At 43.0% G+C, this 21,870-nt stretch overlaps 1 protein-coding gene across 2 annotated transcripts in view; it reads left to right on the top strand.

Annotated features, from left to right (window-relative positions):
* Positions 1-21,870, top strand: part of enpp2 (ectonucleotide pyrophosphatase/phosphodiesterase 2) — a 297,302-nt gene that overhangs the window by 144,442 nt on the left and 130,990 nt on the right. For both annotated transcript variants that reach the window (XM_061673612.1, XM_061673611.1), the window contains exons 16-18: positions 7,220-7,295; positions 7,382-7,469; positions 10,394-10,563. In XM_061673612.1, coding sequence (XP_061529596.1) covers positions 7,220-7,295; positions 7,382-7,469; positions 10,394-10,563 — 334 coding nt within the window. The remainder of the gene's footprint in view (positions 1-7,219; positions 7,296-7,381; positions 7,470-10,393; positions 10,564-21,870) is intronic.

Genomic DNA, 21,870 nt, shown 5'->3' with positions numbered 1-21,870 from the left:
AACGTAAACGTGTCAGGCCGGCGCAGTCAAAACCTATGCTGAGATGCGTGAACTCATTCTGCTAGAAGAAATAAAAAAACGGCTTCCTGAGAACATTGTCCTTTATTTGAATGAACAGAAGGTTACAATCCTGTCTCAGGCTGCGGTCATAGCACATGAGTTCGCTTTGATGCACAAAGTTGTTTTTTTATCCTCCGGGTGGTTGTGAAGTGGTCCCTGCAGACCAAAAAGTTTGATTCCCCAATAGGTCCCATATATTTAACAGTCAAAATCTTGCTGGTGACACGACCAAAAACACGCAAGTATTTTTATTGCCATGAGCAGGGACATCTTGCCACTGCATGCCCCTCTCTACAGGTTAAGGAGCAAACCGGACATACCACGGCATCGCCAATCACTCTAATTCAAGTTCAATGCGCCCTCAATTGAGGGGACTGTGGTGGAACAAGACAAAACGCAAATTGACGAAGACTTCAGACCATTTATATTACAGGGGTCTGTCTCTCTTGTTGGTGGCGAGCAGAGTGTATCCATAATTATCCTACATGACACTGGTGCTAAGAAATCTCTCATTCATGGTGATGTACTCAATGCAACCCTATGGGGTGCACAAGTCAGTGCAAACTGTAGGCCAGTCCCAAGCCCGGGAAAATGCAGAGGGTAGCATCAGGAAGGGAATCTTGCTTAAAACTTTGCCAAACAAATATGAGCGTTCATCCAAAGAATTCCATACCGGATCGGTCGTGGCCCGGATTAACAACGTCCGCCACCTGCGCCGTCAACCTGCAGGGCGTCATTGAAAATTCAGTTACTGTGGGTCGAAGTCGAAGAAGAGGTGGAAAGCGAGTTCTTCGGCAGAAAGAGAAGAGGAAAGCACAGAGCCTAGAAATGAATGTGGGGACTTTGAATGTTGGGATGATGACAGTAAAATCTCGGGAGTTGGTTGACATGATGATTAGGAGAAAGGTTGATATATTATGTGTCCAGGAGACCAGGTGGAAAGGCAGTAAGGCTTGAAGTTTAGGGGCAGGGTTTAAATTATTTTACCATGGTGTAGATGGGAAGAAAAATGGAGTCGGGGTTATTTTAAAAGAAGAGTTGGCTAAGAATGTCTTGGAGGTGAAAAGAGTATCAGATCGAGTGATGAGGCTGAAACTTGAAATTGAGGGTGTTATGTGTAATGTGATTAGTGGCTATGCCCCACAGGTAGGATGTGACCTAGAGGTGAAAGAGAAATTCTGGAAGGAGCTAGACGAAGTAGTTCTGAGCATCCCAGACAGAGAGAGAGTCGTAATTGGTGCAGATTGTAATGGACATGTTGGTGAAGGTAATAGGGGTGATGAAGAAGTGATGGGTCATTACGGCATCCAGGAAAGGAACTTGGAGGGACAGATGGTGGTAGACTTTGCAAAAAGGATGGAAATGGCTGGCTTTTCCAGAAGAGGCAGGAACATAGGGTGACGTACAAGAGCGGAGGTAGAAGCACGCAGGTGGATTACATCTTGTGCAGACGATGTAATCTGAAGGAGGGTACTAACTGTAAGGTAGTGGTAGGGGAGAATGTGGCTAGACAGCATAGGATGGTGATGTGTAAGATGACTCTGGTGGTGGGGAGGAAGATTAGGAAGACAAAGGCAGAGAAGAGAAGCATGTTGTGGAAGCTGAGACAGGACGAGGGTTGTGCAGCTTTTCGGGAAGAGGTGAGACAGGCTCTCGGTGGACGGGAGGAGCTTCCAGAAGACTGGACCACTGAAGCCAAGGTGATCAGAGAGGCAGGCAGGAGAGTACTTGGTGTATCTTCTGGAAGGAGACTTGGTGGTGGAACCTCACAGTACAGGAAATCGTGCAAGGAAAAAGGTTAGCTAAGAAGTGGGCCACTGAGAGGACCGAGGAGAGGCGAAAGGAATATATTGAGATGCGACACAGGGCAAAAGTAGAGGTGGCATAGGCCAAACAATAGGCATATGATGACATGTATGGCAGGTTGGACACTAAAGAAGGAGAAAAGGATCTATACAGGCTGGCCAGACAGAGGGATAGAGATGGGAAGGATGTGCAGCAGGTTAGGGTGATTAAGGATAGCGATGGAAATATGTTGACTGGTGCCAGCAGTGTGCAAGAGGCAAGTGTGGTGGACCATGAAGTGGTAATGATTAGTAAGGGGGAAGTTAGAAAGGCATTAAAGAGGATGAAAAATGGTAAGGCAGGTGGTCCTGATGACATTCCTGTGGAATGACATCTCGGAGAGGGGGCTGCGGAGTTTTTGACCAGCTTGTTCAATAGAATTCTAGTGCGTGAGAAGATGCCTGAGGAATGGAGGAAAAGTGTACTGGTGCCCATTTTTAAGAACAAAGGTGATGTGCAGAGCTGTGGGAACTATAGAGGAATAAAGTTTTTGAGCCACACAATGGGAAAGAGTAGTGAAGGCTAGACTCAGGACAGAAGTGAGTATTTGCGAGCAACAGTATGGTTTCATGCCTAGAAAGAGTACCACAGATGCATTATTTGCCTTGAGGATGTTGATGGAAAAGTACAGAGAAGGTCAGAAGGAGCTACATTGTGTCTTTGTAGATCTACAGAAAGCCTATGACAGAGTATCCAGAGAGGAACTGTGGTACTGCATGCGGAAGTCTGGAGTGGCAGAGAAGTATGTTAGAATAATACAGGACATTTACGAGGTCAGCAGAACAGCGTTGAGGTGTGCTGTAGGTGTGACAGACGAATTTAAGGTGGACGTGGGACTGCATCAGGGATCAGCCCTGAGCCCCTTCCTTTTTGCAGTGGTGATGGATAGGCTGACAGATGAGGTTAGACTGGAACCCCCGTGGACCATGATGTTTGCAGATGACATTGTGATCTGCAGTGAAAGCAGGGAGCAGCTGGAGGAACAGTTAGAAAAATGGAGGCATGCACAGGAAAAAAGGAATGAAGATTAGCCGAAGTAAGACAGAATATATGTGCATGAATGAGAGGGGTGGTGGGGGAAGAGTGAGGCTACAGGGAGAAGAGATAGCAAGGGTGGAGGACTTTAAATACTTGGGGTCAACTGTCCAGAGCAATGGTGAGTGTGGTCAGGAAGTGAAGAAACGGCTCCAGCCAGATGGCGAGGTGGGTTTATTGTCTGTGGATCGAGAACAGCTAAGTAAAGCTCAACAAAATGATGGTACTCTGTCTCCTTGCTTTGTCTGGTGGACAAAACTACTAGGGAAAAGTCTGTATTCTATCTCATTGAGGAAGGTGTTTTAAAGCGCCACTGGTCTCAGTCCGTGTGCCAAATAGTGGTGCCACAGACCTTCTGTTCCCAGGTCCTGACTTTAGCTCATGACCATCACATGTCCGGCCACCTAGGGATTAAAAAAACATAGCATCGTGTTCTATGTTATTTATTCTGTCCAGGATTTAGATCCGACGTAGTGAAATTCTGTTGTTCATGCCATATTTGTCAGATCTCACGTAAACCGAATCAAGTGATTCCCGCAGCTCCATTGAGACCAAACCCTGTTATTTGATAACCATTTGAACTCTCAAAATGAATCCAAACTGACCAGGGTTCCAATTTTATGTCCAATATCTTTTCCCAGGTCATGTCTGAGCAAGGTGTTAAACAGCAACCTTCAAGTGCCTATCATCCAGAGAGCCAAGTTGCCCTCAAGAGTTTTCACTAAACCTTGAAAGGTTTGCTTCGTAAATTCTGCATTCAGTCAAAACGGGCTTGGGATGAAGGGCTACCGTTATTGTTGTTTGCAGTGAGGGAAACGACGCAAGAGTCCCTCTGGTTCAGTCCCACAGATCTTGTCTTTGGTCATATTGTGCGTGGTCTATTACGTTTGCTTTGTGAAAAATGGCTTTAAAAGGAGTCAGATCCTGGAAGTAACCTGCTGGATTATTTAAGCGCTTTCAGGGAGCGACTGGATTATGCATGTAATTTGGCACGTTCCTCGCTCGCAGTCACCCAAATTAAAATGAAAACGAGATTTGATAAAAAATCTGCTGCACAGGGTTTCCAAACTGGTGACCAGGTGCTGGTTTTATCACCGGTCATTGGTTCAGCTCTACAGGAGAAGTTTTTTCCATATCTAGTTGATTGCAAACTCAGTGAAACTGATTATGTAATCCAAACTCGGGATTAAAATAATTTAAAAAAAAGTGTGTGTGTGTGTTTGCCACAGCAACATGTTGAAAAAATATGTTTGTCGGGATGATTGTGTCAAAACTCCTCCTGTGGTTGCACCTGTAGCCTCTGTGTTCATTATACCATCCTCATATCATGGAAGTGAAGATGAGCTGAATGATAGGCATAGTTCTGTATCCTGTGCACGTCTCCGCAATTCTGAGGTTTTGACAAATTTGAATGTATATTTGGAACATCTCTCTAATTCTGCTAGATCCAACATTCTTGTCATTATTGAAGACTATCTGTCCCTCTTTGGTGATATTCCCTCCCAAACTAATGTGCTTAAACATGAAATCAACCGTTAAAACCGTGCATATCGGGTCCATCCGTCCAAACGAGCTGTAATGCAGCAGGAGGTAAGATACCTTCTCGACCTTGGTTTTGCAGTTCCCAGTAGTAGTTCCTGGAGCTCTTCGTCACTTCTCGTTCCCAAGTCTGATCAGACCCCACGTTTTTGTAATGATTATTACAAGATTAATCCCATCACCAAACCAGACTCGTTCCGATTGACGCGTATGGAAGGCCGCATTGATCTCGTGGCAAATATATCACCAAATTAGACCTTAAAGGGTATTGGAGGTTCCACTAACGGAGTGGGCATCCGAAATCAGTGCTTTTGTTGTGTTGTGTTAGCATATTTCTCCCTCTGAAGCCTTATTAAACATTGTAAACCGTGTGACTTGGTGGCCCTGGTTTTACTTGGGAATTGGAAGACAGGAAGAATCAGATCAAGTTCAGTTCTGGATTTCCCCTAGACCCAGAACATAACAAATGTGAGATCTATGGAGTACTTTGAACTGGATTAGCTGTAAAAAAAAAAAAAAAAAAAAAAGTATATATATATTTGCCTAGATATAATATAAATATATTTATTTATTTTAATTTTTTTTTTTTTTTTTCTGGATTAGCTGTAATTTTTTTGTCATTGAGATTTCCATTTACATTGTATTTCTGCAGTTTTGCACCCAGTATTCATTGTCAATAGACACTGAGAGGTCTTTTTCCCATTTTACGTTAGTTAAGTGTATTGAATAAGTACTTAATTCATTCTAATAAATTTGTATACTTTTGAAAGGAGTTTTTTGTTTTGTGGGAGAAGTTCCACTATTTTCTGAACAAAACTTGTAGTTCCAAAGTATTCAAGTGTGTTCAGAATCTTTAGGATTGTTATTCTTACTTTATAGTAAAAATTGACCACCTCTAATTTTGAAATTCTTAGAATAAGATTTCACATGACATGAATGCATTCTTTTTGAATATGTAATCAGTAAATTCCACTTTGTTCCCGTGTGCTGCAGTAAAGGAGTATTTTGTTCATCTCAAAAACGGGATTGTGCCAGATCGGGGAGGAATAATATGGTGCTGACTGAGATTGTGTGGTTTCTAGACTTTCCCACCAATCTGATAAAGTGGCAGCAATAATCTGATTCTTAAAACAATGGTGGTGTTTGAGACTTTTTGCTATTGAAGTCTATCTGTTCTACTTCCAGCCAAGATTGTTGTTCAACATTTTGGATGTAACCATTTAATAAAGTACTGTATTTGGCTAGCTAAGTAATAGTGTTTGAAGTTGGGTGTGACACGTCCCCCTTCTGTTTTACCTTTCTGAAGGGTAGATAGGCTAATTCTAGTTTGCTTGTTTTTAGAGTAAAAATTTAAAAGTCATTTACTGCCATTGACGGTTGTTGAATTCAAATAGCAACGTTAACATGGAGGACTGGCAGTGAATGAGTATGGCAGAGTCTAGCATTTGGAACCACTTTAATGTGGGTTTGAATGGGATCATTGAAAATACATAGTTAATTTGAGGTAACGTTTTCATTTTTACCTAGCCATATGGCCTAAAAATCAGATAGGTAGGCTGTTCCATCATTTTATATCATCCCAATTGTTTTTCCAGTCTAGGTACGTGATTTAGATTATTGAACTCTTGTAAATTTTGCCGAGATATGAATGCCTAGTTATTTGATATCCCCAGTCGGAATATGAAAGTTTGGATTTTTGTCTGCAGGATTCCATGAATTCGTCGTTATAAGGGAGTATTGTTGATTTTGACAAATTGATAGCGTATTCTGATAATTGCGAAAATGTCTTCATGAGGTTAAAAACAGTTTGAAGTACTGACTTGTGTTCTTTAAATAAAGAAGGATATCATCTGATTTTGTGTTCAGGTACGTGATTTAGATTATTAAACTAAGTTTGCTGAGATATGAATGCCTAGATATTTGATATTCCCTGTCGGAATAGCAAAGTTTGGATTTTTGTCTGCAGGATTCCATGAGTTAGTCGTTATAGGGAGTATTGTTGATTTTGACAAATTGATAGCGTATTCTGTTAATTGTGAAATGTCTTCATTAGGATAAAAACTGTTTGAAGTACTGACTTGTGTTCTTGTAAATAAAGAAGGATATCATCTACATGTAGATTGATTTTGTGTTCTGACACAGTAGTGCGGCTACCTTTAATACTAGTTTTCCATCTGATGGATAATTGTTAAGTTTGTCAGTCACCTGACGTTGCGCCGAATATTTAATAAAACCTGTTTGGTCATTATCTGTTATCGACGGGAGAATTTGTTCTAGTCTGTTGGCTGAAGCCTGAGAAATTATTTTGACGTCCATATCAATTACTGACAGCGGTCGTTAATTAGCTGGATCACTTTCTCAGTCTTTTTTGCCACCCTTTCCCAGCTTTTTTTGGAACGTGTTGCAGCCATAAAATTCTAAGTTAATGATTACTTGCTAAAAACAATAAAGTTTATCAGTTTGAACATTTAATATCTTGTCTTTGTAGTGTATTCAATTAAATATGTTGAACATGATTTGCATATCATTGTATTCTGTTTTAATTTGTTTAACACAACGATCCCAACTTCATTGGAATAGTGGTTGTAATTTGTAATAACCTGAGTGTGTTTCTTCCTGCGTCGTATGTTTAACTTTCGATTTATATGTCGGTGCAGTCATTTACATTGTTCATTTATAATGTTCCATCATCTAAATAACAGCTAATCCTCCCGAAACTAACTTTATTTTCTTATTTCAGGAAAGCACCTGAAGTTAAGAGACTTTGTGGCTTCTTTGGTGACCATGGATATGACAATAAAATCAACAGTATGCAGGTACGTGAAAATAACTAAACAACCATATTCTACTGTCAGTGATTTAATAATATAGACTAATAAACATGTTTCAACTCCCATTTCAGACAATCTTCTTGGGATATGGGCCTTCCTTTAAATTCAAGACTAAAGTTCCAGTCTTTGAAAACATTGAGCTTTATAATGTTATGTGTGGTAAGACATGTTTGCTTACTATTTTTGATACCTTTGTAAGTAAGTGAGAGAATGTGAGAAAGGGGAAACAACAAGACTCAATCAACTGAACTCAGTTTTATTCATACAGTATAACACTTTAAGAACAACTGCAGCTGAGACAAAATGCTGCACATAAATGCAAATCGAACAGAACAATACCATTTAACATAATATAATTTAGAAACAATAAAACAATGATAATGCCCGAAGATAGCTGGGATAGACTCCAGCACGCCCACGACCCAAGTGAGGATAAGCGGTACAGAAAATGCATGTATAGATGGAAAACAATGATAAAGTTTCCATCCGTCCATCCTGAGCCACTTATCCTCACCAGGGTCACAGGTGTGCTGGCACCTGTTTCAGCTGACTTCGGGGGAGATGTGGGGTACACATAACTGGTCGCCAGCCAATCGCAGAGCACATATAGACAACCATTCACACTCACATTCACACCAAAGGACAATTTAGTCTTCAATTAACCATGCATGTTTCTTAGAATGTGGAAGGAAACCGGAGAGCTGAGAGAAAACCCACACAGGCACGGGGAAAACATGTAAACTCCGAGGCCGGATTTTACTAGGGAGGCCGGATTTTACTATCTCCAGTGTTTCCTGACTTGCACTGACATGCCCCCGATATGACCTCGCGTGACCCTTTGTAATGCCAATCTTATTGCTTTAGTGCTGCTCCCGTCGATTCACCTCGCAAATCTACGCTCTCGACCCAACAAAATGGACGAGCGTCATCTTCTCACAAAGACCTGTAAAGACATCGGACGTTCTGCCGCCCTGTGCTTCACGCAGACTTGGCAATGTAACCCCATCCCCAATGGTGCCGTAATGCTTCCGGGCTTCCAACTACATCGAGGGGACTGTGTCGGGGAAAACTATCGGGGAAAACAAAAGGTGGCGGAATATGATTCTATATCAACAAAACAGGGCGGCACGGTGGCCGACTGGTTAGAGCGTCAGCCTCACAGTTCTGAGGACCCGGGTTCAATCCCCGGTCCCGCCTGTGTGGAGTTTGCATATTCTCCCCGTGCCTGCATGGGTTTTCTCCGGGCACTCCGGTTTCCTCCCACATCCCAAAAACATGCATTAATTGGAGACTCTAAATTGCCCGTAGGCATGACTGTGAGTGTGAATGGTTGTTTGTTTGTATGTGCCGTGCGATTGGCTGGCAACCAGTTCAGGGTGTACCCCGCCTCCTGCCTGATGACAGCTGGGACAGGCTAACGAATTGAGATGAGTGATAAACTGTATAACCCAGGCCATCAAACGGTGCAATATTTAAATTTATACATTTCTATGATATATTTGTATCTATTTGACATTCATGCACCGAACGAAAAATGCATAAAGAAATAAAAGGTACTCACCATTTTCTCAATACTAGAGAGGTTTTTGGTCACTGAACACTTTATTTATTTGGAGGACTACTTTTACGGCGGCACGGTGGACGACTGGTTAGAGCGTCAGCCTCACAGTTCTGAGGTATGGGGTTCAATCCCCATCCCCGCTTGTGTGGAGTTTGCATGTTCTCCCTGTGTCTGCGTGGGTTTTCTCCGGGCACTCCAGTTTCCTCCCACATCCCAAAAACATGCATTAATTGGAGACTCTAAATTGCCCGTAGGCATGACTGTGAGTGCGAATGGTTGTTTGTTTCTATGTGCTCTGCGATTGGCTGGCAACCAGTTCAGGGTGTACCCCGCCTCCTGCCCGATGACAGCTGGGATAGGCTCCAGCACGCCCGCGACCCTAGTGAGGAGAAGTGGCTCAGAAAATGGATGGATGGATGGACTACTTTTACTTGAGCCATGTTAGTATAATTAATAGCACTTATTCCTACATCAGTACATAATGGAAAATATCAGCAAACAGACAGTACATTGTACTTTGACAGACAAGTAAAGTAAGTAAAACAATCCAAATAAGCCAACTCACTACCCTAGGGCAGTGAGCTGACCTAACTAACCTATTAAAAACCTAGCATTTGACACAGCCAGAAGAAGTTGTGGAAGGGGATTTATTAGGGAAATTACATTGTCACAGCATCAGTATTCACACATACAGCCTATCGCAGCTACCTTCGGACGGGAGGCGGGGTACACCCTGAAATGGTCGGCAATCGCAGGGCACAAACAAACGACTCGACTCCACACCTCTGCTGTACGGTATTGTGTACAAACACACGGTAACAACATTGGCACTCTCACATCACCTTCAGTTCTTCTTTCATAATGTTATGTGAGCTGGTCTGCTTTTCCCATTTGCGTGAATGGCTTGCGTCTTCTGCAGACGTTTTCTCCGTAACTTCTCCAGCGTAAAATGCTTCCAATTGTTTTTAAACCCTCTTCGCTGGTTTTATTGTGTGCGTGCATGTGTTTGTGTGCGCATGCGTGCGTGTCTGCACATGTTAATTGTTAGCCTATGTGTCTGTGTTGTTTTCCATTGTATGCTTGCTTGATATGTTTTTGTTTTAAATACACGTGCCATTCTCTTTGTTTTATGCTTTAATTTTCAAGTAAACTCCAACTGGTATTGGCAATGTACAGCTTGACGCCTCTTTTTAAAGAATATTTAATTATATCAGTCAAAGTGGTGCTTGTTGTCAAGTGAGTATGTGGAGCCACCTGTCGCAAGACACCACTTGTTTCTCATGTTTGGGCTCGCATGTCAAAGCAAAAACTCGGCCGGTTATCAGCTCATATCTCGAAAAACTTTCGAAATCACGAAAAGGTTGGGACGCTTGTATCTCGAGGCTCCACTGTACTTTAGGCTCTAGCGGCACATACTTGCAATGTTAGCAAATAGCGCCACTATATTTTTATTGGATTCCCTGTTCAGAGTAAGTCTATTGGTCTGTTTAGCTGACTGTAAACTTTTTTTTGTTAATCTCAGATCTTCTAGGTCTAACACCAGCACCCAATAATGGAACACATGGTAGTCTGAACCACCTACTGAGAAACCCTTTCTACAAACCCCCTATGCCAGAGGAAGTTTCAAAACCAACCACTTCAGCTCTTGTTCATATTGGAACAGATGACCTTGGCTGCAGCTGCAATTACAAGGTCAGTCATAATGATGATGTTGCCGATCTTGGCCCATGTTTCTTTAGTTAATAGCTGACAAGAACATACAGTATATTTAAGCAATACGTAAATTCGACCCTCAACACATATGGATACTTATAGTACACCATGGACTATACCGTATGCTAGTACTAATTTATACAGTAAATACACAATTCAGTACAAAATTTTAACTTTAAACAGTTAAATCGTGCTAAAGGGACCTCAACAATTAATTAATGGAATTAAAAAGAGAATTTTCTGGCGTTGATATACTTCACCAAGTATATAGTTATTTAATGTTGGAAAGCATTGCTGCAGTTCTCTCATTAAACATGTTTTCATTCTTGGGAAAATGTATCATTGAAATACAGGAGTATCAAAAATGAATAATCGGGACATTTCACCAAATTAGCCATAGAAGCTAACTTGGAGGCACATTTGAACAAGTGGTGATTTTCAACATTTCTGATACAAAACTGTTCATACTTGCATAGTCACTTAAGTGTCTTACTTTGTCTATGGTGGTACTCTTCTGTCTCATTTTAAATGTTCAAAGGCTTTCAAATACTACCTTAATTTAAACTCTTAATTTCTGCAACCACATTCAGAATAGTAAGCCTTATTTCAGGAAAAAAAAAATCTATGACTATTTTTCAGTGGAATGATGTTCCAGATTTGTTCTGGACACCACAGAATTTACTCTAGTACCAGACTAAAAAATCTTGCTTTTTGATGAAGCTCAAAACTGTGGCTGGACATGAGAGCTTTTTATCTACATAAAGCATGGTGAAGGTATTTGTATAGGTGCTTGGTAACAATACACTTACCCTTACTTACGCTTAAACAGAGTAGTGTAAATTGACTCGCTATTGAATTGTTTGGTCGCAAGCCGGATGTTGCCAGGAAATGGTGCTTGCTGGGAATGACGGCAATGCTATACAGGGCTGGCAATGCTATACAGGACTGGAATAAATACTCCTTGAAGGAATAACTTTGTTAAACAAATCCCAGGCTCCTTCAACACAATCCAACCTAAGCACTTCAGACCGGTCTACTCTGGGAAGCCGCGCTCTTAAATCTTACGCACAGTGGTTCTTTGAAGGATCAGACTTAAGAAGGTTTGCCTTTGAATCTTCCAAATACAATGGTCACTGAGCCCATATGCAATCACTCCTTGTTGTGAGATATTACAGTCATCCTAACACCAGGGTAAGATCAATTATAGTTTGGTGTCCTCTAGTAGGTTCTTTAATCAGCTGTTTTCACATAAAAACGTTTGCTAAACCTATTAAAGGCACCATAAGTGGGGCAACACTTGTTCGATATACCTATGTTAAAGTCACCCATCAAAATATTTTCATTTTTTCGTGTACTACAGCTACTCAGTACATTTTCCAAATTCTCCAAAAATGTACTTTGATCTGGTGGTCTATTGCAAACACCCAATAATAGAGGTTTTGTCTTGTTGAATCGTCGAGTCCTTTCAGACGCAGTACAGACAGGAACTGTGGGGAAATGTCTGTGGGGCTTGAAAGGCCATCTGTTCGAGGCTGGCTGGGTGAGCTTTTTGATATGGAAAAAGTGGGAAAACATGGTTTGGGCTCCCTGTGGTGACAGGCCCCCAGTTTGGATGGCGCATGTCACTCAAAATCAGGCCTTGGCTGTCTCCAGTAAGGGTAGGGGTCAAGACGCGACGTCTCATTTCACACTACAGTTCCCCCCATTGGTGAGTCAAACTCATCTTCAGGATGTTCGAGGCGGTACGCCAAGGTGTGATGACAGGCTGGAGGAGCAGGTGGTCACAACATTGGAATGTACAACTACACAGAGTTGATGCATCCCACCCCCCTTTAGTCACTAAGCCTGAGAAGCCTTACGGAAGTGGAAGGTAATGCAGGAGCAAAGCGAGAATAACGTACAATAAATAATAAATAAAATAAAAAAAAGTCGGGTGACGCATGCGAATTAAGCTACTGTTACAAAAGGGCCTTAAGTAGCAGACAAAAGCAGCAAAAATTCAGCACCCAAGGCTATGGTACACTTCTTCAGCATACCTAATCAAGTGGGGGATACTGTCAGTGGCATGGGTTTCAGGAAATTGAAACTGCCCTCGCAGTTCGGGAGCTCGTTTATGACTCTTGGACTGAAACTTTGGGAAATATTCACGCTGTTCTCACAGCTCGGTCTGTAACGCGATACAAAATATCGGCGTTTTCTTCCCATGTCTGAACTAAAACAGAAGAGCCAATTTCCCGGCGCATGTCCATCATTGACCTTTCGGCGGTGTGGGCGTGAGCACAATCAGCTTGGTTTACAGACAACCGTTTGCTCATGGTCTGGCATGCTTTGAGGCGACAGTGTGTGTGTTGCGGACCAACTTGGTAGTATTGACTGGTTCACTTTTAATCTGAAAATGGACCGCCTGTCATTGCAATCTGTGTTTAAAGTTTTGTGACAGTATTTAAACTGTTGGCCTTAAACAGCGGACATTCGGGTGCTAAACACGGAACCAATGGTGACGGCTGCCATAAATATGCCTACAAAAAGTTTTGAGCATCCAGGAAGGTTGTTGTGGACACAGAATTCAAACAGGTTTCATCGGTTATGTCTCTTTTCTTTGACCCAGTTTTGTACTGCACATTGTGTGTCATGCTCTACGCTAGTCTGACCCTTCTTTGGCTCTGTGAACCCACGTCGCGGTGAAGTGTAGTTGTCGGAGTCATACACAAGGAGGCCCATGACAAGAAGCAACAGGCTCATGAGCGTTATCAGGTGAGCAGGTTGGCAAATAAAGACGATTCTGATCCTGATTCTGAAACATCCATCCATCCATCCATCCATCTATTTTCTGAGCCGCTTCTCCTCACTAGAGTCACGGGCGTGCTGGAGCCTATCCCAGCTATCATCGGGCAGGAGACGGGGTACACCCTGAACTGGTTGCCAGCCAATCGCAGGGCACATACTCCAAATGTATTATTCGTGTTTCCAATCAAAGGTGAAATTTGCAGTTCAGAAAAACTACTTTTTGTCATATGTTAAAACTCCCTGCGTGTCCAGACAGTAAAATATTATTTAAATGATCTTTTGAAAACTCATCCCTCTCCAGCCCCATCTAATGCCTCTAATTCAATTATTAATTTAAAAAGTCTCTGTGACGGAGATAACTGTCCTATCAGAGACTATACAGACTGGAAGCCTGGCTCTGGAAGTGTATCAATGATTTTCTCGTGTACGCACATTTACGCCAGAATGAAGCACAGGGAACAATGGCGGGTTTGGCGACAAAATAAAATAAAAAAATCCCGACCTTGTATTCCTCATTTGCCCACAACTGGGTTTTCTAATACAAGGAAACACAATCAGAGCGAAGAAACCAGAAAGGCTAAAGAGAGGGAATGTGATCGAGAAAGAAACAAAACTAGGATACACATTGGACCTAGTATTCCAGAGGTGACATCAACTCAGACGTCCTGAGGGAATTGATGGACTCAAGAGCGACATGGCTTCATTTCTCCTCGATGGGTAAGTCTATCACATACTTTGATTTTTGATTGATTGTGCTTTCACAAAAAATATAACTTCGAACCGATAGAATTCTTATACAGCCACATTCGAGTCGGCGATGGCACATGGCACGAGCTAGTTCAGCAAAATAGCATTGCTTGCTAACAATAGAGTAACTAGAATTATGAAAAGATGATACCCATAACTGGTATGCCGGACTGACTTTGTAATCAGCGCTGTTAGCAGCATGGAGAATCACAGGAGATTCATCCTACACCATGAACGCAACAGTGTGGGTTTGGAATGAGGTACTTTGGAACAACAACAAAGGTCCGGCGGGCCCATTTACCGCAACAATAACCTTAGCAGCTCAAAGTTGTACTTGAAAAGCACCCAGTGCTAGCAGCAGCAAAAAACAACAACAACAACATACAGGGTGTATGAGAACGACCCAACGAGGGGTTTAAATTAATGATGAAGCTGGTGCTAAGGTACGTCGATCAAACCCACTCTTATTTTAGTGATAAAGTTGTGCGTCAACTTTCTGATGAGACAAAGAAAAAGTGAACAAAGCTACAGTAACTCGAGCCATGTGTGAAAGCCACATTGCTGCAAACTACGTTTCACTTTGTTGTAGAGGAAGAGGGATTAAACATCCCAGACAATTATTGTTATCGTCACAGATAATGCTGCAAACATGCTTGTTTCTGCACAGCTGGAAAAGGTAACACTGTAGTTGTTTTGACTTCAAAGCGCAACTCATGGATAAAACGTAAAACCACGTGCACAACGAACGGAATATTATTATTCTTATCTCATATTTTCAATGTTAAATAATTTTGGGCTCATGTATATTTTTTCCTGATACATATTCATTTATAGTACATGATATATAATGTAGAGATTATTTTTTCCTTCTGTGCTGAGATTGTGTTTTCGTGTGTGTTTTGAATTTATTTGAAAGGATACATCAAGCTCAAAACGCCTTTGAAAGAAAGTTACCTAAGACCACGGCCTCCCGCTGTTACAGCGATTGTTACAGGACAGTCTCTCTGATCGGTGAATGCTGAGTATTATTATCGATTTCTCCTGCCTGTGCAAAGTAGTCTTGCTACACTCTTGTCCTAGCTCTCACAAAAAAAAAAAAAAGCTTTTTCAAACATAACCCTTTCACCATCCGACTGAGATATAGTCCTTTGTATTGTAAGTGGCTCTTTTATGATTAATTTTTTTTTTTAATCATTACCATGTCACAAAAGCTGCTTCTGACCTTCTGTGAGATGAGGATTTCTCAGAAGGTGGAGTTCAGGGCATGGACAACAGAACAGAGGATACAGTCTGGCAGTTGGACCGAAGGTATTCATTTTAGGGGGAACATGTAGTTAACTTCCTTTACAGTGCTTTACACAAGTGCTACAATAATGTTGCTCCTTATATTATTTCAGCGATATACAATATATAATAGAATATTGGTTCTTTTTTTTTTTCTTTTTGTATTTAGTTTGTCATTGGTGGACGGAAATGAAAAGGAAAAGTATCTTTCCTGTCATGCTCTAAAGAACCTCGACTGGACCATCCGCCAACATCCCCCGGACTCACGGCTGTGGTGTCCTTGAGCAAGACACTGACACCCCAAAATGCTCCCCGGGTGCTTCAGCTGCCCCCTGCTCCGGTGTGTTCCACTAACATGTGTATGTGTTCACTGTCATGGGTTAAATGCAGAGAACAAATTTCGTGTGCATGCATGCATGTTAATGGCAATAAAAAGTGATTCTTCTTCTTCTTCTTTTCGCCAAAGTACCTGTGTGAACAGAGACAGTGGGTCTCAAGATGCACTGAGACACACCAAAGACTGACTGACATTGTGATCCAAGATGGCAAAGGAAAATCCACAAATATCTGTCTGGCTTTCAGGTATATTATGATAGGTACACAATTACCTTATGTATTACTTTTGCCAATTGATGTATTTGTAATTTTTTTTATATATCTATTTTTTTTACTGAAACAAATAAATAAATGTTTGCTGTGGTTAGGTGTTTTATAAAAGCAATCAAGCAAACATGGTGACTGACCAGAAATATTTTTAAATAGATTTTTGTCCTCGGTAGTGATGGACATGGCAGTTCTTTTGAGTGACCTGAATCACTCGAATCAGTTAGTGAAAAGATTCGTTCACTGAATCATTCAGTTCTTTTTCACAGAATCATTCATATGCTTCCTCATTCAATTCATTATCCAGCCCTGGGGTTCAGATTCACTCAACGTTCACTGAAGGACGATGCCATTGTTGTTGTCATATCCTTCCGCTTCCCCTCTACATCCAACCAGGCTCCCGCCAGGCCGGTGGGTCTTCGTCTGTATTCCACCGCATTGGACAGCGTCGTTGACATCAGCAACCACGCTTCCTGCTCACCCCCCTTTCTGTTATTTTCCTCTTACTGGTGTAAAGCGTCTTTGAGTATCTTAAGAAGCGCTATATAGGATTAATCTATTGTTATGAATGTGAGTGCGAAAGGTATTTTGTTCATATGTGCCCTGCGATAGGCTGGCGACCATTTCAGGGTATACCCCGCCTCGCGCCCTTAGATAGCAGCACGCCTGTGAACCTAGTGAGGATAAGCGGTACAGAAAATGGATGGTATTATGATGATGATGATTATTATTATTAAAAAAAGCTTTAATAATCACATTAGAGACACAGAGGGGATGATATGTATAGTATATACATTGATTATTAATTTAAATTTAAATTTTAAATCTGTGAACCTGTTTTCATGTGCTTGAATGAGGAAACATTAGCCGTTAGCTTGGGGAAATGGATGAAAGCTATCCCCACGAGGACGAACGGTTAAAATCACTCATGAGTATGTTCACTGCATAGTACGTCATTCTTTGCACGAACAAAACTCATCGTACTCGTTCGCAGTGAACATCTGCATGACTCACTCATGGCAGGACAGTTACATACTTAAGTACATACGTACTAGTACATCACTCCTTAGCGGATCGCAAACGAAGAAGTACTGAACAACTAACGAATCACTCGTGGCTGACATTCAGTTTAGCTGACTTCAGAACATTCAGTTCAGTTCAGCACAGTCCCTCCCCCGGCTGCGTGGTGCAGCCTGATGCTTGCTGCTCATTGGTCATTCGCCGAAGTGGGTGAGAAAACGATGGCGAATCACATTGCAGTACGTTTCGTGAAGTCCCTAGCCCGCCTGCACCATGCTGCTCATTGGTCATTCGCCGGAGATTCAGAAGTGAGTGAGAGAACGCGGTAGCAGTTCCAAGGATCCAAGGATTGTCGGTACCCCCCTACCCACCATTGAGGACTTGCACGCTGCCAGAACTAAGACAAGGGCGTGCAAAATCCTCTCGGACCGTCTGCACCCCGGTTCTTCCAGCTCCTTCTGCTCTTCCAGCTCCTTCCCTCAGGTAGGCGCTACCGATCAACGCAAACTAGAACTAGTAGACATTCCAACAGCTTCTTCCCTCTTGCGATCAACTTCTTAAACACCTAACCTATAATTCCATTACAATAAGCTGGCAATTTTTTTACTTGAGTTCGTTGTCACATTTCTGTGGGGCCAATTATGTATTACTCGTGCACTCACTGTAGTTGTCTCGCCATGCTGCACTATTTGCATATACTGGCCACTCATGCCAGAGTAGCATCTGCTCCATTTGCACACTGATTGAGGAGTATCTGTAACATTTGCACAACCAACATTGTCCCAGATGATCGCACTACTCGTCACTTTAAACCGCATACACTCCTTGAAGTCTCAGCGCCCTTTGCACAATGGTCATTGCACCGGACTATTGCAATATTAGTCGTTCGAACTGCTCTAAGTTCTAGAGGACTCTGCATCTTTTTGCACAATTGTTTTTTTGTCAATGTCTTTATGTCCCCAAAGTGTTCTGTAAATTGACTGTCTGTTGTACTAGAGCGGCTCCAACTCCCGGAGACAAATTCCTTGTGTGTTTTGGACATACTTGGCAAATAAAGATGATTCTGATTCTGATTTCCACTCCCAGCCAACTCATCTTCCTCACGGCGGTGGCCAAGCTCAAAGAACGAATCATTTTATAAACTGATTCAGTTCAGTACGTTCACTAAAAACATTTGTTCTTTTGAGCGAAACGTTAGGGAACGATTCAACATTAGTCCTTGGCTTACTTGTTCTTTACCTAAACGTTGTTGTGGTTTCGTCACTATGCGTTATTTGTTTGTGTGTCCCAATGATCCCATGAGCGAAGTTGTCTGGGGCTTTATGCCCCTGGCAGGGTCACCCATGGCAAACAGCAGCTCCATGCTCGTCACAATTCTACCAATATACTCACTCTCTCTCCTCTGGATGTGTCCAGACCATCGCAGTCTACTCTCTCTAACTTTGTCTCCAAATCATCTAACCTTGGCTGTCCGTCTGATGAACTCATTTCTAATTTTATCCAACCTGGTCACTCCTCGCGCAAACCTCAACATTTTCATTTCCGCCACCTCCAGCTCTGCTTCCTGTTGTCTCTTCACTGCCACTATCTCTAATCCGTACATCATGGCTGGCCTCACCACTGTCTTATAAACTTTTCCCTGCATCCTAGCAGAGACTCTTCTCTCACATAACACACCTTCACCCACCTGCTTGGACCCGTTTCTTCACTTCCTTGGCACACTCACCATTGCTCAGGTCTATTGACCCCAAGTATTTAAAGTCCTCCACCCTTGCTATCTCTTCTCCCTGTAGCCTCACTCTTCTCCCCTCCACCCCTCTCATTAATGCACAAATATTCTGTTTTACTTCAGCTAATCTTCATTCCTTTCCAGTGCATGCCTCCATCTTTATAACTGTTCCTCCACCTGTTCCCTGGTTTTACTGCAGATCACAATGTCATCTGTAAACATCATAGTCCACGGGGATTCCAGTCTATCCATCACCACTGCAAACAGGAAGGGGCTCAGGGCTGATCCCTGAGATGCAGTCCCACCTCCACCTTAAATTCCTCTGTCACACCTAAAGGACACCTCACCACTGTTCTGCTGCCCTCGTACATGTCCTGTATTATTCTAACATACTTCTCTGCCACTTCAGACTTCCGCATGCAGTACCACAGTTCCTCTCAGGGTACTCTGTCATAGGCTTTCTCGAGATCTACAAAGACACAATGTAGCTCTTTCTGACCTTCTCTGTACTTTGTCATCAACATCCTCAAGGCAAATAATGCATCCGTGGTACTCTTTCTAGGCATGAAACCATACTGTTGCTCGGAAATACTGACTTCTGTCCTGAGTCTAGCCTCCACTACTCTATCCCATAACTTCGTGTGGCTCATCAACTTTATTCCTCCATAGTTCCCATACCTCTTTCACATCACTCTCGTTCTTAAAAATGGGTACCAGCACACCTTTGCTCCATTCCTCAGGCATCTTCTTACTCACTAGAATTCTGTTGAACAAGCTGGTCAAAAACTCCACAGCACCTCTCCTAGATGCTTTCATACCTCCACAGGAATGTCATCAGGACCAACTGCCTTTCCATTTTTCATCCTCTTTAATGCCTTTCTAACTTCCCCCTTACTAATCATTGCCACTTCCTGGTCCACCACCTCTTCTAGTCTTCCTTTTCTCTAATTTTCCTCATTCATAAACTCCTCAAAAGTATTCTTTACATCTGTCCAGCACACTACTGGCACCAGGCAACACATTTCTTATCTGTAGCCTTAATCACACTAACAACTCCCGAGATTTTCCTGTCCTAGTCCCAACATTCAAAGTCCCCACATTCAATTCTAGGTTCTGTGCTTTCCTCTTCTCTTTCTGCCTAAGAACCCGAGTTCCACCTCTCCTGTCTTCGACCCACAGTAGCTGAATTTCCATTGGCACCCTGCATGTTAACTGTGCCGGGTAGCGGACGTTGTTAACCCGGGCCACGACAAATCCAGTATAGAATTCTTGAGATGAACGCTCATATTTGTTTGGCAAAGTTTTAAGCCGGATGCCCTTCCTGACACAACCCTCTGCATTTATCCGGGCTTGGGACTGGCCTACTATTTGCACTGGTTTATGCCCCCCATAGGGGGCATATATATATATATATATGTATATCAGAATCAGAATCATCTTTATTTGCCAAGTATGTCCAAAACACACAAGGAATTTGTCTCCGGTAGTTGGAGCCGCTCTAGTACAACAAACAGTCAATTTACAGAACACTTTGGGGACATAAAGACATTGACAAAAAACAATTGTGCAAAAAGATGCAGAGTCCTCTAGCACAGAGCAGTTCGAACGTCTAATATTGCAATAGTCCGGTGCAATGACCATTGTGCAAAGGGCGCTGAGACTTCAAGGAGTGTATGCGGTTTAAAGTGACGAGTAGTGCGATCATCTGGGACAATGTTGGTTGTGCAAATGTTACAGATACTCCTCAATCAGTGTGCAAATGGAGCATATGCTACTCTGGCATGAGTGGCCAGTATATGCAAATAGTGCAGCATGGCGAGACAACTACAGTGAGTGCACGAGTAATACATAATTGGCCCCACAGAAATGTGACAACGAACTCAAGTCAAAAAATTGCCAGCTTGTTGTAATGGAATTATAGGTTAGGTGTTTAAGAAGTTGATCGCAAGAGGGAAGAAGCTGTTGGAATGTCTACTAGTTCTAGTTTGCGTTGATCGGTAGCGCCTACCTGAGGGAAGGAGCTGGAAGAGCTGGTGACCGGGGTACAGACGGTCCGAGTGGATTTTGCACGCCCTTGTCTTAGTTCTGGCAGCGTGCAAGTCCTCAATGGTGGGTAGGGGGGTACCGACAATCCTTTCAGCAGTTTTGATTGTCCGTTGCAGTCGGAGTTTGTCCTTTTTTGTAGCAGCACCAAACCAGACTGTGATGGAAGAACACAGGACCGATTCGATGACCGCTGTGTAGAACTGTCTCAGCAGCTCCGGTGGCAAGCCGTGCTTTCTCAGAAGCCGCAGGAAGTACATCCTCTGCTGGGCCTTTTTGAGGACGGAGTTGATGTTGTTCGCCCACTTCAGGTCCTGAGAGATTGTAATTCCCAGGAACTTGAAGGTCTCGACGGTTGACACAAGGCAGCTGGACAACGTGAGGGGCAGCTGTGGCGAAGGATGCCTCCTGAAGTCCACGATCATCTCTACCGTCTTGAGCGTGTTCAGCTCCAGGTTGTGTCGCCCGCACCACAGCTCCAGCCGCTCCGCTTCCTGTCGATATGCAGACTCGTCACCGTCCTTGATGAGGCCGATGACAGTGGTGTCATCTGCAAACTTCAGGAGCTTGACAGTCGGGTTCGCTGAGGTGCAGTCGTTCGTGTAGAGAGAGAAGAGCAGCGGAGAGAGGACACAACCTTGGGGCGCCCCAGTGCTGATGCTGCGTGTGGATGAGGTGGCCTCCCTCAGCCTGACCTGCTGTGTCCTGCCCGTCAGAAAGCTGTAAATCCACTGGCAGATGGCAGGTGAGACGCTGAGCTGGAGAAGCTTGGTTGAAAGGAGTTCAGGGATGATGGTGTTGAACGCTGAGCTGAAGTCCACGAACAGGATCCTCGCGTAGGTCCCTGCACTGTCGAGGTGTTCTAGGATGAAGTGCAGTCCCATGTTGACTGCATCATCCGCAGACCTGTTCGCTCGGTAGGCAAACTGCAGGGGGTCCAGCAGGGGACCTGTGACACTCTTGAGGTGGTCCAGCACGAGACGTTCAAAGGACTTCATGACCACAGATGTCAAAGCGACAGGCCTGTAGTCATTCAGACCAGAGATTGCAGGTTTCTTGGGGACTGGAATGAT

The sequence above is a fragment of the Phycodurus eques genome, chromosome 4, assembly GCF_024500275.1.
Source record: "Phycodurus eques isolate BA_2022a chromosome 4, UOR_Pequ_1.1, whole genome shotgun sequence".
NCBI lineage: Eukaryota > Metazoa > Chordata > Actinopteri > Syngnathiformes > Syngnathidae > Phycodurus > Phycodurus eques.
This window is presented reverse-complemented; position numbering and strand designations above follow the sequence as displayed.